The 18,403-nt window shown below is 31.9% G+C and overlaps 1 protein-coding gene and 1 long non-coding RNA gene across 3 annotated transcripts in view; one reads left to right on the forward strand and one right to left on the reverse strand.

Annotated features, from left to right (window-relative positions):
* Positions 1-18,403, reverse strand: part of LOC127733329 (uncharacterized) — a 166,241-nt gene that overhangs the window by 61,453 nt on the left and 86,385 nt on the right. The gene's annotated exons all lie outside the window — the stretch shown is intronic.
* The window catches only part of LOC127733306 (phosphatidylinositol 4-kinase type 2-alpha-like), a 45,515-nt gene that overhangs the window by 16,079 nt on the left and 11,033 nt on the right, over positions 1-18,403 (forward strand). For both annotated transcript variants that reach the window (XM_052242675.1, XM_052242676.1), the window contains exons 2-7: positions 3,345-3,545; positions 4,141-4,272; positions 8,311-8,464; positions 9,515-9,588; positions 13,760-13,859; positions 14,782-14,915. In XM_052242675.1, the coding sequence (XP_052098635.1) occupies positions 3,345-3,545; positions 4,141-4,272; positions 8,311-8,464; positions 9,515-9,588; positions 13,760-13,859; positions 14,782-14,915 (795 nt within the window). The remainder of the gene's footprint in view (positions 1-3,344; positions 3,546-4,140; positions 4,273-8,310; positions 8,465-9,514; positions 9,589-13,759; positions 13,860-14,781; positions 14,916-18,403) is intronic.

Genomic DNA, 18,403 nt, shown 5'->3' on the forward strand with positions numbered 1-18,403 from the left:
AAATGTAATTGTCGTGATTGTATAATCTATAATGAATATTGAAAAAAATTATTTTCTTTAACAAACATTCTAAAAAGAAAGTGCTGTCTGAGGTTACAGCTGCTTATTCCTTATGTGAGACTGCTATACATGGACATGCTAATGAATGAAATTATAATCAAATTTTAAAACAGCATAATTTAAAAGTTGCTGTGACAGTTATTGATGTTGAACATGATTCTAGCTATTATCATGATTATTGTCTTAATTCACATACAAATGTACATTACACAGTATATTGCATGTACATGTGCATTGAAGTGTATCACTAAAAATGGTATTTACTGGGTACATGTACATTATATTCATTTTTTGTACATTACAGAAAGATAAGTTCATCATTTTACATTGAATTTTTTTTTTAAATGGACAGAAAACAGCATTAAACAGTTAAAACCATAGGCAAAACAAAGAAGTTTGTATGTTTAGGGTTTCCTCCTTAGAAAAATAGAATAGGAATTCTCTTTTTTATTTTGTTCTTTTTTTCTGCCTTGTGAACATGTATGTGTGGAGACTTATAATTTGAAAGATTCATTAACAAAAGTAACAATAAAACTTAAGGGTAGTTATTTTAAAGCGTCAAATATGATAGGAACATTTTTAGCCATAGGTAAACCCCAAACACAAGTATTTTTTTTAAATCTTGGCCTAACTGTCCTTGTACTCAATGTGCAGATTCCCAGGAATGCACCAATATCAACTGAAATAGTTGAAAAGAGAATTTCTGCTATTCAGGACTTGCCTCAAACTTCATGGCTGTGTAGTTTTTTATATGCAGTATGGATTTATAGCCATGATAATTGAAATGGAATATATATATATACAGGAACTTCGCAATTTATTGCCAAGCACCCAATATTATCCAAGATCTTTCCCAAACCTCCTGTCTTAGCTTTTCGGAGACCAGCAAGTCTGAAAGACTTATTTGTGAGAGCTGACGTCTCCTCTAATAAAAGCAGTTCAACTGCAGGATGGTGCACGTCGTGTGGTAACAGACGATGTCTGACTTGCCAACAAATACTGAATACTCAAACATTTACTTGCCACTCCACTGGGTCTGTGTACACTATATTTTGCTATGTAACTTGTAAGTTGTCATTTGAGATCACCTGGGCACGCCCAAGCTGATCTCAAAAACCTTACCATCACAATCATAGACCACAACGAGGGTTGGTCAAGGGCCGACAGACTCGCTAGGAGAAAGGTTTTGGATAAGAAAGCTAAGGACAGTTTCCCCAGAGGGCATAAATGAAAAAACATAGAATGAGAGACTCATTTACCCTACTATCACTAATTTTCCTACCATCACTTGTTTCCAGTAACTCAGGGGTCCGTACTGGATTCTTATTACAGTTTTAAGGAATTTTTATACGACAGCAAAAATTAAAAATTTTTTGGTCATATATTGGTATCACGTTGTTGTCGTCTAGCGTCAGCGTCGTCCAAAGACAGATGGTTTCCGGATAATAACTTTAGTATAAGTAAATAGAAATCAATAAAATTTTAACACAAGGTTTATAACCACTAAAGGAAGGTTGGGATTGATTTTGGGGGTTATGGTCCCAACTGTTTAGGAATTAGGGGCCCAAAAAGGGGCCCAAATAAGCATTTTTGTAGTTTCCAGACAATAACTTGTGTTAAAGTGTATGAATCTCTCTGAAATTATACCACAAACTTCCATACAACAAAGGGATGGTTAGGATTGACTTTGGGGGTTATGGCTCAAACCATTTAGTAATTAGGGGCAAAAAAGGGGGAAAAACAAGGGTTTTTCTGGTTAAAGGACAATTGAGACAATTTAAAAGCAGTGTAAGGGAGGTAATCCAATTCAAATTAAAGAACACTGTTTGATTATCTCCCTTACACTGCTTGTAAATTATGTATTAAGAAATGATGATTGTCTTGAGGTGATTAGCTGTCAATTTATTTTTAGCAGTTACTATTAATTAATATTAATTTTAGCCATGACTATGTATGTCATTTTATATTTTAAAACTTTTATGATGTATTTAAATGGGTAATTTTGGTTGCAAACTGCATTAGAAATTTGAATTGAGATACTGACCATATCTTGAGGGAAAGAATTTTTTGGGGGAATAAGGGAAAGGGGGGAGGTGAAAAAAATTGGAGGGGGAGGACAATTTTTCTCATTTCAGATTTCAGAAAGTAAAAGAAAATTTCTTCAAATATTTTTTTTGGGGGGTTAATATTCAACAGCATAGTGTATTGCACAAAAGCAATAAATTGAATATAAATTCAAATCATATAACCAATTTGAAGTTCTTTGACTACAGTTATTCTGTGTCAGAAACCTATTATGTGTCAAAAATTTAGTTACAATCCAAATTCAGACCTGTATCAAGCGTGAATATTGTGTCCATTTTGGCCCAACTTTTCAGGGTTGGACATCTGCGGTTGTATCCAGCTGCGCTCAGCGAAGCAATTTATTTAATTATACCAGTTTAAATTACAGGGTTCTATTCATTTGGGAGGGATGTATAAGTACGCAGTCCCGTTCAATTATTTAACCTTAGTCAAAATTTTTTTTTTTTTTAATCATTATCAAACTGCTATCTATTTGGGATGTTTAAATACGCAGCCTCTGTTTTAATTACTCTACCGTTGTCAAATTTGAAATATTATACTAGCTTGGATCGGTCAGTCCTGTTTATTGTGAATGTATTTCCACGCAATCCTTGTTGTAACATCTTAACCGTCGTCACCTTTGTAATTTTAGAGTTGTACCAGTTCATATCACACATTACTATTTTTATTTTAAGCATATCTTTGCAGTCTCTGTTGTAAATAGCTACATAACCTACATCATGTTTAAAAAAAAAAGAATTAGAATTGTACAAGCGTCTCTATGATGTTCAGTTTTGACTTTTATTGTATAAATTTCAAGATTGTTATTGTTTTATAATCAGACTAGATTTATCACATGTTTATATGATTCATTTTACATCATGATCATACTGATGAAGGATATCTATTATCCGAAATATTTAGCATTTGTTCATTTTATTATTATTTTTTGGTGATGTTGTACCCTTTTAGACTTGTTATATATGTAACTTAAAATATATACCACTGCTTTTAATATAATAAGTAGAGAAAAATTACACAGTGTTATAGCACCATGTTACTATTTTCAACCTAATATATTTGTCACCAAATGTCGAGCAAGCAACCTTTTTATTTTTCTGAAGTTCTTTCTTGTTGATTAAAATTACATGTCAATTTATTCAAATTCAGAGTAATGTTTTAGTGGTAGAAATTTAATCTTGTCATCTTTTCTTTTTCAGAAAATTATTGGTGTGTTCAAACCAAAAGATGAAGAACCATATGGCCAACTCAATCCAAAGTGGACTAAATGGATGCATAAAATTTGTTGCCCATGTTGTTTTGGTAGAAATTGCTTAGTCCCAAACCAAGGATACCTGTCTGAGGCAGGTGCTAGTCTCGTAGACTCAAAACTTCAGTTGAATATAGTCCCAAAAACTAAGGTAAGAGAAACATCAATTTATAGTGTAGATTGTCTATTTGGATGGATACTGATGATGTAGGGAGCAAATGTGCAGTCTTTTTATGTGCAAATATTGAATATTATCATGTTGTTAAGTGTCATTTTGAATTAGAACTGTCATAAACCTAAACATAAAAGTATCAAATCATGCATGTTATTATGTTTTATTATACTTACAAAATGCAAACTTAATTATGGAAGTGAGAAAATTTTCGTCATTTTACAATCAAGCCAAATGAATGAGATGCATGAAAGAAAATCTCAGGAAAAAAACTTGCCACACAACATATTTCCATACAATGTATGCAAACTGTCCATGAGGTTCAAATTCTTCTTACTATAAGAATCCTTGATTAGAATTAGGAAGAATTATTTATAAAAATTGATTGATTATTTATTCTTAATAATTGGTGTAAGAGTGGGGATTGAGACATGTGAGAGGAAAATGTACAAATAAATAAATCATTCACAAAGGTAATGAATATATTACAAAAAGGTTCAATACTGTAGTGTCAATCTTTCCTACATTTGTTCATTTTATTGTACATTCAAAAAGTATGTCACTCTGTTTGTAGGTAGTGAAGTTATCTAGTGAAACATTTAATTACACAGACATCGACAGGTTAAAATCCAGGACAAAACAGAGCATATTACAGAAAGTACCAGCCATAGGAAAGAGATTTCATAGACTGGGTTTACCACCAAAGGTTTGTTTTATATAATATGTAGTACACATAAGATGATTCTGTGAAAAATTACCCTTGCTGGTGTTATTTTATAGAGAGATACCATTCTTTTTTTGTAACTCCAAAAAACAGCCCATGCTGGTGATGTAATGATTTTACTCAGATTTATTTACATAGTATCTATTAAATATACAGAGGTATTTCAGAGTGAATCACCCACAAGCACCAGCATTCACTCTGATAAATAATTACCAAGTGTTATTATTTACTGAATCAGCAAGTGTGTACAGCAAGTGTGCACCAAATATTTATATTTATTGGCAATTTGTACAGTTTCCCTTTGATATAAGTGCCTAATAATTTTCTATCTCATGGACAGGACCTGATACTATACAAATATAGCCTTTGTATGAGGTCGATACAAGGATATATTGACCTGAAAGAAGTATATTGACTGAGGACGAAGTCCGAGGTCGATATACTTCTTTGGGTCGATATATCCTGTATTGACCTCATACAAAGGCTATATTTGTTATATTATTAATTTTCGACCATATTTGTATCAAAATCGTCATTTGATTTTGTTGGAATTTTATAGATATTATATTGTCTCCTTGACAATAACAACATATTAGTTGTTATTTCATTTACTTTTTTTTGTTTGTTTCACATCTTATGTATTTGAAAAAAAAATTTGTCAAATAATCGACCACAGATGTCATTTGTTTCAAAATGTTGAACAATATCCTGAAATTCATTACATGACGTCACAAAGTATATCGGTTTTTAGATATTCTAAAAATAACCGTGCAATATGCATTTTGCTGTGCAATATGCTTTTTGCTATCCGCCGTTTTCTCTCTACCTTCGAAAATATAGTTTAACATGTGACTATCCCTAAACGAATCAAATTTGTTAAAATATACGAATTAATAATATTCCAAAATATTAGCCAATGACGTCATGTAAGTTATTGTAACAGTGCAGCAACGTCACAGGTTCATGTCCATCTGCATCAACTTAGCAATGAAATGCATGCGATTTCATTCATACAACTGAACAACTATCACAACGTTTTATACATGTATAAATAGTTTTACTGAATTTCATTTTATTTGTATTTCATATTCTCAATCAAAAAAACAAAATTGCTGATAGAATAATGGCATTTAATTTTTCGATACTGACTTCATCAGCTCAAATATCAGCTCGCCCTTCCTAATTCTAAATTCTAATTCACTTGACATTCTTGCGGATAAAGTCAGTATCAAATACAAAAAAAATGCCATTATTCTATATATATATATATATATATACATCTAGTGTACCAAATTTGAAGCCTGATATCTTTGATGTGAAATACAATATTCAGATACTTTGTACAGTTTCTTTTCCTTTAAACAAAAGTTTATTACTTCCTCATGACTTAAATATACAAAGTTCAATATACATGTAGTTAAAGAAATTTAATCACCACGTTCCAAATGTAACCACCAAATCTGCTGTATAGACCTATTTCAAATGATGGTTGAACCAAAATCCTGTTAAATGCACTCTATGTAAAATAAATTTAACATTATGTCATGAATGTTGGTAAGAAAAAACAATTCTGACATTAAAAAAAAAGACTCTAGCTGTGATAAGTTGTAAAGATTCCTTGGTTTATGGAAGGTTGTGGTTTCTTTAATATATCCTCAAACAAAGCATAAATTGCAGAAGGGTTAATTTGAGTAATGATATATTATGGCCCAGAGTAACATTTACTGTAATATTAAAGCCCTATTTCAGTCCTGAAACCGTGTTTAAAAAATGATAGATAAATAATTATTTTAAAAATATTCACTTGTAAATAACAGCATATGGTGCTAAATATATATAATAGTACAAATAAGTTTGTTCATGAAAAAGGTCAACAAAGGGACGTAAGTCGTAAATTACTATCGGATCCTCTTCGTCAGAAATTTCGACACATCGAAGTGGCACATTTGCGTATTACAGTGTGTTAAGTCGCACAAATTTCACATATGCCAGTTCATAAAAAGCCTCATCACATATTTTAAATTCAGCATAGGTTCCCCAGAAATAAAGAAAGAAATTTCAACTTGTATGTGTTGAAAAAAATTGATGCAAAGAGTGACGACCTGGGGTTTGAAGGCTTCGTATTCTAAATCAGTATGCTAAATCAAAACAATGTGTATGTTAGAACTTCCAGAAAGTATACACAGTTGACATTTATAACATACAGCATGCTTTGATTTCATTTGATATGACTTTTTGGAGGACACAGACTCGTTTCAAATAAAGAAAAATTGAAAAAAAAAATGCCCAAGTATGGTAGTCACATGACTTCCATTGTTGTCTTAAGAAATGGGGTCAAACCAGGGTCAGCTTTCCAACTGACATATTTTACCATTTTTTGTTCATTTTTATACGCCCGTTTACGGGTGGTATTATGGTATACCTTTGTCCGTCTGTCCTTCTGTCCGTCCGTCTGTCCGTCGTCAACATGTCGGACATTAACTCAAAAATGCTTTAACCAATTTGCATAAAACTTGGCTGAATTGTTTATATCTATTGACGTGAGCTCCCTTTCGATTTTTATAAAATTTAGATTTTTCGTTTCCGAGTTATGGGGTTTTATTCATTAAAAAAAGGGGGATTTTCAAGTTTTCGGACAAAAAATCAAGAACTTGCAAGAAATTGTGGTGAATTGTTTATATCTATTGACATGAGTTCCCTTTTGATTTTTTTAAATTTTAGATTTTATGTTTCCGAGTTACAGGGTTTTATTCATAAAAAAAGGGGGGATTTTCCAGTTTTCGGACAAAAACTCAAAAATGCTTTCAGCAATTCTTATGAAACTTTGGTGAATTGTTTGTATGTATTGCTGTAAGCTCCCTTTAGAATTTAATAAATTTTACATTTTACATTTCTGAGTTATGGGGTTTTATTCATTAAAAAAAGGGGTAATTTTCCAGTTTTCGGACAATAACTCAAAAATGAAAGAAACTTTGGTGAATTGTTTATATCTATTGATGTAAGCTCCCTTTTTATTTTCATAAATTTCTAATATGATATTGAGAATTAATTGAACTTTATTTGTTTATAGTCTGACAACAGATTTACTAAGTATTGCACAACAGCAAGAAATCTTTAATTGAATATAAATTCAATTCATTTAACCAATTTCAAGATCTTTGACTACATTTATTCAGAAACCTATAATATGTCAAATATTTAATTACAATCCAAATTCAGACCTGAATCAAGCTTGAATATTGTGTCCATTTTTGCCCCAACTGTTCAGGGTTGGACCTCTGCAGGCGTATCTAGCTGCGCTCAGCGAAGCAGTTTATTGCCTATTATCTTGAAATCTTTAACAGATAGAAACTTTAAAAAGCAAAAATGACCAACAGGACAAGATCTACAAATAGGTCAACATGACTGAAATTGTTAGTTAACTCTGTATAGAATTATTGCTCTTTCATGATGATTTTTACCAAATAGTGGCCATTGTTGAAGATCCAGGTGAGCGACACAGGCTTTAGTTTACTATTACATTATTTTTTGAAGTGTTGTTCAGATAGAAAATGGCAACATGTCCATTTGAATGAGCCTTTCCTCATCAGATAATCATCATTGTGTCTAATTATACCCCTACTCCAAAGGAGGCCGTGTATACTGGTTTACGTTGATCTCTTTCCTTCTGTCAGAGTTTCCATCTGTCCCATCATTCCCATAAGATTTTGGTCACATTTTTCTCAGGAACAACAAATCAGAGCTTCCTGAAATTTGTTATTAAACTTTATGTGAGCATGCTTTACTGTGCGAGTCAAATGCAAGGCTCATCCACTCCCTGTTTTAACAGATACATATATATTCTTTGTACACATAGATGGCAATGTAAGAAATTTTTGTCATATTTTTCTCAGGAAATACTGTGTCTTTCAACTTCCTGTTAACCAAATACTTATAAAAGGAGTATCATTAGTGAGCAATAGTCCACAGTTCAACTTTTTTTACAAGAATTAATATAATAAGGGACTTTTTCTTTTGCAGACTGGTTCATTTCAACTGTTTGTGACTGATTTCAAAGATGCAGATTTTTGGCTTCGAAAATTTGATCATGAAGATCTCCCAATTTCTACAGCGACAAGATTACAGCATTTATTTGAAAGACTTGTAGTATTAGATTATATAATTAGAAACACAGGTATAGTTAATCATATTACATGTAATAGAAGCATCTGTTGTGATGTACTGTAAATTCAGAAATTATAATGAGGTTTTTATTGATGCGAATAAAGCGACTGAATGACTATCGCAATAATAAGAACTCCCATTTTTATATCTAATACATGCATCTGCATGCAGATTTTTCTGGAATCGCAATAATTAATCTGTCATTTTAGTCCATTCTACAAAATTCGTGATAATAAATGCATACAACAATTTCTGAATTTACAGTATATTGATTAGACAGCGATATAAAAATACAGAAGAAACAGTTCATGGTCAACATCTATTCTTCCACAGAAGATAAGTGTCTATACTATATGTTGAGCTATTAATCACCCTTGTCTAGACTTGTTTCTAATGAATTACTACTACCAAATATCTGCATATTGCATAATGATGGCATATAGAAATCTGTCTAGTAACTTTAAAACTTTGAATAGCAAAAATAAACATGTTGAACAGAACTGGCATCATATGATAGTTGTACACAATATTATTGAGGTTTAAAGTGTAAGGCACAATTTTAAGGATTTAAATATTTTACATTTGTTATTAGTGCAACGTTTTCAATACATAATTGGACTATATTGCGGCCGTATAATGGTATGGTGATGTCATCGTCGTCTGAAGACATTTGGTTTCCAGACAATAACATTTTAAAACCTATTTAGCTGGCTATGCGAATTAAATGAAATTGAATAATGAATATGAAAATGAACAAGAGACCTCTTCAGAAGCCCTAATTTGTAGTCTATGGAGTTATATAGAATCCTAATTTGTAGTTGTGGAGTTTACATAGAAGCCCTAATTTGTAGTCATTGGAGTTATAGAAGCCCTAATTTGTAGTCCGTGAATTTATAGAAGCCCTTATTTGTAGTCAGTGGACTTATCAAAGCCCTTATTTAAAGTCGGTGGAGTTTTGTCTTTGTAGAAGAAAGTATGAAACTTTAATTTGGTTGGACCTTAATAAATCTTCATAAACTTTAACAATTTCTGAAAAAAATATTATATATTGATCTTGTAGATAGAGGAAATGACAACTGGTTAATAAAATATGACCCAGTGTCATCACGAGGCAGCTCAGGGACAGATATAGAGGTGGGTTATAATAGAAATAAAAAACAAGAAGAGAAAAATGGAGTGTGAACTTGAAAAGAAAATACCATCTTATTTTATGACTAAACAGCTTCAGCTTTAACTGCATGCAAAGATTATACTTTTTTGAATAATTATATTTAATTTGAATATAGATTATTTGTCAGTTAAGAGATCTTATTTAAACCATTACCTAATGTATGAAATTCCTCTTTAAACTTTCCTCTATATTTTTAACCCTTATTTCTTACCTCTGCCTCTATAAACTAATACACATTCAAGTGGGGATATGCTTAGTACAACATGCATGCTTAGTTAAGAATAAAACAAAATCAAGATTTTATTGAAAAACCGAAATTATATATTTGTTAAAGTAGTTTTTCTCCTTTATTTAAGAATTCACTTATAGATTTTCACAAGTATACTCACTTATTGCAGTCCTTAAATTCATATTTTTAAGTCTATTTTCATGATTCTTTAAACTGACTATGGATACTATTTTTCAGAACATGGTTATGTACATAGGCCAGGGGGTAGTTTTATGGTATCCTCTTGTTCTCCTAAATCACTGTCTGAAAGTCAATAAATCATTAGTACTGACTTCAGTATGTAGAATAGAACTTCACATCAGTAGATATATAGCGCTATTTTTATACAACCGCAAAAAAATTTTGTGGTCGTATATTGGTATGACGTTGGCGTCGTCGTCGTCGTCCGAAGACACATTGGTTTTCGCACTCTAACTTTAGTTTAAGTGAATGGATCTCTATGAAATTTTACCATAAGGTTCAATACCACAAAAGGAAGGTGGGGATTGATTTTGGGGGTTATGGTACCAACAGTTAAGGAATTAGGGGCCAAAAAGGGGCAAAAAATAAGCATTTTTGTAACTTCCTGACATAACTTGTGTGTTAGTGTATGGATCTCTCTGACATTGTACCACAAGGTTCCATATCACAAAGGGAATGCTGGAATTGAGTTTGGGGGTAATTGCGTCCAAATTTTAGGAATTAGGGGCCAAAAAGGGGAAAAAAACAAGCATTTTTCTAGTTTCATGACAATAACTTGTGTGTAAGTGTATGGATCTCTCTGACATTGTACCATAAGGTTCCATATCACAAAGGGAATGCTGGGATTGATTTTGGGGGTAATTGCCTCCAAATTTTAGGAATTAAGGGCCAAAAAGGGGCAAAAAACAAGCATTTTTCTAGTTTCACGATAATTACTTGTGTGTAAATGTATGGATCTTTCTGAAATTGTACTACAAGGTTCCATATCACAAAGGGAAAGCTGGAATTGATTTTGGGGGTAATTGCCCACAACGTTTAGGAATAAGGGGCCAAAAATAAGCATTTTTCTAGTTTCAAGACAATAACTTGTGTTCAAGTGTATGGATCTCTCTGAAATTGTACTGCAAGGTACCAAACCACAAAGGGAAGGCTGGGATTGATTTTGGGGATAATTCCCTAGAAATTTGAGGAATTAGGGGCCATAAAGGGGCAAAAAAACAAGCATTTTTCTAGTTTCAGGACAATAACTTGTGTGTAAGTGTATGGATCTTTATGAAATTGTACTGCAAGGTTCCATATCACAAAGGGAAAGCTGGGTTTGAGTTTGGGGGTAATTGCCCTAAATGTTTAGGAATTTGGGGCCAAAAAACAAGCATTTTTCTTGTTTCCAGACAATAACTTGTGTTCAAGTGTATGGATCTCTCTGAAATTGTACAGTTCATACATGTGAATCTCCCGACGGGAGTACAATAATCCCGTTTTCAGGGGTCTCCTCCCGACCTCCCGTTGAAGACACAAAAATCCTGTGTATGAAATATTTCATGAATGAAAAATTTCAGCCCAACATATCTGGTGTAACTGACATTACTGAAGTTATATTTTACCTGTAAATCAATTAACATGCATAATTTTATGGCCTCACTTGTCACCTTGGGTGTCAAACATACTGGTAATAAACGATTTTTACCTCAGGCTAACTGTCGTTGTGTAATAAAACTTTGTTTATTTAAAATGAATGTTGGGTTACTTCCTTGATTTATCCTGTTTTAAGTTACTTTCCTTTAAATAATGTAAATTTTTAAAAGAATATAAATAAAATATAAATTGAACAAATAATCATAAAAGGATGGTAATTAAATGATTTTAAATGTTTTAGGACGAATAAAAAAATAATAATTTGAAAATTATTTGAGGGTTCTATACTTCCTTTCAAGGCTTAAATTGAAATTTATATAATAACAATGACCCATGATCACAGTTTGAATGTGTAACTTATCATGCATTAAAAATTACTTGCATAAAGATAAAAATAAAAGATCTACTTGCAGGTAGATAAGCAAATGTTCTGATTGCAATGAATAATGGTAAAAAAGATATGACCTAAAAAATTTAAAGATCATACTGAAAAAGAAGAATGTTAGATTGAACAAGTTGAAAGTTTAAAAAGATAGAGAAAATTTATAAGTACAAAGGTACTATAAACATAATACATTCGGATGGAAAGTTGAAGAAAACACACTTTAACAGACAATTTCTACAGCACACAGTTACATTTACGACAGAATTTATGTTGATTAAAAACATCCTGATCTGAGTCCTAATCTCCAAAACTCCTGATCTTAGTTTCACAGTCCATCACATGTATGTGTACTGCAAGGTACCATACCACAAAGGGAAGGCTGGGATTGAGTTTGGGGGTGATGAATCGTAAGGGGGTTCAAAAATTTGGGGGGGGGGATTTTTTTTTCCTTTTTTTCTTTAAAATTTTCCATTTTAAATTGGATATTTCTGATTTATATATTAAGGCAAATAATAATGATATGGTTTGAATAGATAAATTAAAAAAATTTAAGTTCTTAGACCACATTTATTCTGTGTCAGAAACCTATGCTGTGTCAAATATTTAATTACAATCCAAATTCAGTGCTGTATCAAGCTTGAATGTTGTGTCCATACTTGCCCAAACTGTTCAGGGTTCGACCTCTGCGGTCGTATCAAGCTGCGCCCCAGCGGAGCATTTTATTAAAGTATAATTTCACATTTTCCCTTATTTGTCACTATGCTTATCCCTAAGCGGCTTGCAATTGATCAAATTACAAGTGAAAAGAACTTACCATTTTGATTTTTTCCATTTATAGATTTGCCTTTTTGTAATGTCTTGATTTCCACATCAGTTTCAGAAGGGTCACTACCACAATCACATTATTGGCAGAGTTCTGTCTTTGAATTTTTTAAGGCGAGTCCAGGGACTCATTATTTTTGGCCACAGATTCCAATAGTGATAATATGAAATTTTATTGCTATATGATTTATAATTTCATTATAATTTATTTATACCTACATAATTTATAATTATTTCATGACCAAATAGAAATGACATCAAATTCAGATTATTTTTGAAACTTTAGTTATAAAATGTTGAAATATGTTCTCAGTTAAAACTTACAATCTCTGCATCTTTACACTCACCAGTTTTGAAAATGATGAGTTCAGGACTCATGGACTTGCATTAGTGAGAACCCTGCTTTGGTATTTTAATTCTTTATAGGAGAAATACATGCCCGGGATGCAATATCTGTGTTTAAAAAGATAAAAAAGTTTTGTATATGCAACATACTCCCAACTAATTCATCCCATTGATATTTATTGAAAGTCATCACATTTTGCTGACTGCACGTAACTGTTTAAATTCACAATAGTTGCATTTAATTGTTAAAAAGTTAATGTCTCTTCAATTGTCATCTGAGAACTGTATTCTACCAAATGTGTTTTTGTGTATAAGATATGAACATGATGGATGTTTATGGATTTGTAAATGAAAACATTTCCTTTGGTACTGCTAGCAGAAAATATTAGAATAAACTTGGGGCACAAAGTTAGAAAACAAATGAACATTTTTACACAGTTCACTTATGAGTTGCATATGGAAAATTTAGTTCTGTATTTTTTTTTACCAAGTTCACTAGAAAACATCTAACTGGGATTTTGATAGTGGAATGATACGATTGTAATTAACGTCTCTGAATCCATAATGTGTACATTTCAGTCTTAGTTCGTTTTTTGTAAAAAATCATTTTTTGTAAAAAATAATCACCTTGTTTCCAGATAAATTTGTAATAAAACTTAATGTGACTTATTTTATTTTGAGAGGTTTTATATTTCAGGATGGTGAATGGAGTTTAGTTGACAATCCTGACATCAGTGTAGCAGCTATTGACAATGGATTAGCATTCCCTTTCAAACATCCTGATGAATGGAGAGCTTGTAAGTGTTTTAAAACAGTCAAATTATTACAACATTTTACTAATTTTTTTAATCTAATTATTTGGCATGAAATTTAGGAATACTACAATGTATTTGAAGTGAAATCTTTCTATATTAAAAAAAATTGTAAAATCATAAAATACAGGGTTTGCAGTTAACTGTTACTACAAAATTGTAATCAGTCTGTAAGACCAATATTAATAAGTATATCATTTTCTTTTCACCAAAAAATTTTAAGACGAAATTTATCTTGAACACTTTCAGTATGCCTTGCAAAATTTTGCTGAAAGTAAATTATGTTTAAAGAGGTGTGTGGATATTTTGATGTACATGTCTGTCACAAGTTTGGTTTCTGAATGATAATTAATGTACTAATTGATTAAACCTTTTGAAATTTTATCACGAAATCATGGACCATAAAATACAGGTTAAGTTAGATTTAAAAAGTTTTATTCGGTGGTTTCCAAGATATAATGAAAGTTCTGTTTGACAAAACTTTTTAGATGTTAACACAATGTTATGAAACATTAAATGCAAGTCACATTCAATTTGAATTTTGGTTTTGTATTTACCGTTAAAGAGTTTTTTTCTGTAAATGGGGGTATCTGTGATCACTAGATAACCTAGGGTTGGTTCCATTTAAACATACATGGCACTAAAGGAAAATACTTTCACGATTCGGTAACCACTTAAAGAGGCAAATTTAAAATTCAACTAAAAAGATATTGTACTTGACACACACCCATAGTTGAGATTTCAAAGTGCCTTCTCTAGGTCCCATGTATGTTTTAATGGAACAACCCTTATTCTATTTTTACTAAAAGTTTAGTTTTAAAGCTCTCAACATATCCTGTGAAGAATACGGCACATGCTAGTATGTTTAATATTAATTTCAGCTTACAAACTATTGTTATGATTTCAGATCCATATCATTGGGCATGGCTACCACAGGCAAAGATTCCATTTTCAGATGAAATCAAAGACTTAGTATTACCACAACTATCAGATATGACATTTGTAGAAGACTTAGTGGATGATTTGTATGAACTCTTTAAGGTTGGCTTTTATTGTATTATTTGCAATAAAAAGTTCATTCGGTCAGACATAAGTATGACTTTTCAAGTGGTTTGGCGACAGCCACTGCATGAACAGTTACAAATACCTATATTACTTATTCCCACTTTCACCATTGTTAGCCAAAAATTTCAGACAGTTATTGTCATCTGACCATGATCCCATTTTTATGCTCCAATTGTAAGGTTAAGTTTTCAAGATTATGTAATCAGTAGATATTTCTGACATTTCAACAAAATTTTGTATGTGGAATGGTAGTAACAAGCATTTATCACCGGCTTAGTATATTTCTTGGATTTTGATTGGTTAAACGCACGTCGTTAAAAAACCCATAGCCCTGGGTGTTGCTAACCCATATACCATCAATATTTTGTGTTTTACATCTGACAGGTTTCATTAGACTTTGACACCAACTTCAGATTGATTTACTTTTGAAATTGTTCAGATTTTGCATCAAAGAGGACATTTTTACTGTTTTAATTCTTATTTAAATGAAGTTGTATTTGTTAAAAAAAAAAAGAGAAAATGAAAAAGAATTTGAAAATCATTTCTGCTTGTGCTATATCTCCGTAAAACATAGGATCTTTGTATCATCTACATGTACACCACATCCACTTTTCGAGTGCAAGATAAGGTCGAAGAGTAAAGTCACATGAGATAGTATTATGAAAATACAGTCATCCAAATTATATGTCCTTGTTTAAATGATTTTTTTGTAACACCTTGAAAACAAGCAGTTAGCTATATATCATTTGTATGAATAGTCTTTCATCTCTATGAGCTGTACCAATAACACTTAAACAATAAATTATATCTTAACTTGTTTAAAAAATGCAATTTTCAAAACCTGCATTATTAATTTTTAGCTCACCTGGCCCAATGGGCCAAGTGAGCTTTTCTCATCACTTGGCGTCCGTCGTCCGTTAACTTTTACAAAAATCTTCTCCTCTGAAACTACTGAACCAAATTTTATCCAAACTTGGCCACAATCATCATTTGGGTATCTAGTTTTAAAAATGTGTCTGATGACCCGGCCCTCCAACCAAGATGGCCGCCATGGTAAAAAACAGAACATAGGGGTAAAATGTAGATTTTGGCTTATATCTCTGAAATCAAAGCATTTAGAGCAAATCTGACAGTATAAATTTGTTGATCAGGTCAAGATCTATCTGCCCTGAAATTTGCATACGAATCAGACAACCATTTGATGGGTTGCTGACCCTGAATTGGTAATTTTAAGGAAATTATGCATTTTTAGCTCACCTGGCCCAAAGGGCCAAGTGAGCTTTTCTCATCACTTGGCGACCGTCGTCCGTAAACTTTTACAAAAATCTTCTCCTCTGAAACTACTGAACCAAATTTAACCAAACTTGGCCACAATCATCATTTGGGTATCTAGTTTTAAAATGTGTCTGATGACCCGGTCCGCCAACCAGGATGGACGCCATGGCTAAAAACAGAACATAGGGGTAAAATGTAGATTTTGGCTTATATCTCTGAAATCAAAGCATTTAGAGCAAATCTGACAGTATAGATTTGTTCATCAGGTCAAGATCTATCTGCCCTGAAATTTGCATACGAATCAGACAACCATTTGTTGGGTTGCTGCCCCTTAATTGGTAATTTTAAGGAAATTATGCATTTTTTGGTTTTATTATTTTGAATATTATTATAGATAGAGATAAACTTTAAACAGCAATAATGTTCAGCAAAGTAAGATCTACAAATAATTCAACATGACCAAAATGGTCAATTGATCCCTTAAGGAGTTGTTGCCCTTTAAAGTCAATTTTTAACAATTTTTATACGACCGCAAAAAAATTTTGTGGTCGTATATTGGTATGACGTTGGCGTCGTCGTCGTCGTCGTCCGAAGACACATTGGTTTTCGCACTCTAACTTAAGTTTAAGTGAATGGATCTTTTTGAAATTTTACCATAAGGTTAAATACCGCAAAAGGAAGGTTGGGATTGATTTTGGGGGTTATGGTACCAACAGTTAAGGAATTAGGGGCCAAAAACAAGCATTTTCTAGTTTCCAGACAATAACTGTGGAACGGTGTATGGATCTCTCTGAAATTATACTACAAGTTTCCATACCACAAAGGGATGGTTAGGATTTGCTTTGGGGGGTTATGGCTCAAACCGTTTAGGAATTAGGGGCAAAAAAGGGGGAAAGACAAGGTTGTCCTGGTTAATGGACAAATACTTTAGTACAAAACATAATTTAAAGCAGTGTAAGGGAGATAAATCAAATACATCATTGAAATTATCTCCCTTGCACTGCTTTTAAATTATGTATAAAGTAATGGTTAATGAACAATAAAGATAATTTAAAACAGTGTAAGGGAGGTAATCCAAATACAACGTTTTGGTTACTTCCCTTACACTGCTTTTAAATTATGTTTAAAGAAATGCATATTTATAAGGGAAGACCAGTAAAAATATCTGCAAATGTTGCATCATTTTTTTTTACAAAAAAATCCATATGAAAGATTTGACACTATATTTTTATTAATTCTATTATAAAATAGATTAAGTTAGCACTATTGTAAATTTAAATGGGTAATTATGGTTGCCAACTCCATTGGAAATTTGCATTGAGATTATGACCATATCTTGAGGGAAAGAATTTTTTTGGGGAAAAAAGGGGGGGATAAAAAGAAATTGTGGGGGGTCAATTTTTTCTCATTTCAGATTTCAGAAATTAAAAAGAATTATTCTTCAAATATTATTTTTTTTTCAAATTTCAAATATTGAAAAATTTCAAGAAGTAATCTTTAATTGCACAGTATGGCGCATTAGATTTGTAAAATCTTTGATCACATTTATTTATTTGTTATGCTGAATCTAACAGTGTATTCAGATTTTTAATTTTGGGTCCAGTTTTCAAAATAGTCTACATTAAGGTCCAAAGGGTCCAAAATTAAACTTTGTTTGATTTTAGCAAAAATTGAATATATGAGGTTTTTTGATATGCTGAATCTAACCATGTATTTAGATTTTTGATTTGTGGACCCCGTTATCAAATTGGTTCATATTGAGGTCAAAAGGGTCCAAAATTAAACTTTGTTTGATTTCATCTAAAATTGAATTATTGGGGCTCTTTGATATTCCAAATCTAACCGTGTATTTAGATTTTTAATTTTGGGTCCTGTTTTTTAAATTGGTCTACATTAAGGTCCAAAGGGTCCAAAATTAAACTTAGTTTGATTTTAACAAAAATTGAATTCTTGGGGTTCTTTGATATGCTGAATCTAAACATGTGTTTAGATTTTTGATTATGGGCCCAGTTTTCAAGTTGGTCCAAGATAGGGTCCAGTATTTAAACTTTGTTTGATTTCAACAAAAATTGAATATATGGGGTTCTTTGATATGCTGAATCTAAACATGTATTTAGATTTTTGATTATGGGCCCAGTTTTCAAGTTGGTCCAAATTGGGGTCCAAAATTAAACTTTGTTTTATTTTAG

Source organism: Mytilus californianus, unplaced genomic scaffold (genome assembly GCF_021869535.1).
Source record: "Mytilus californianus isolate M0D057914Y unplaced genomic scaffold, xbMytCali1.0.p SCAF_3, whole genome shotgun sequence".
In the NCBI taxonomy this organism is placed as follows: domain Eukaryota; kingdom Metazoa; phylum Mollusca; class Bivalvia; order Mytilida; family Mytilidae; genus Mytilus; species Mytilus californianus.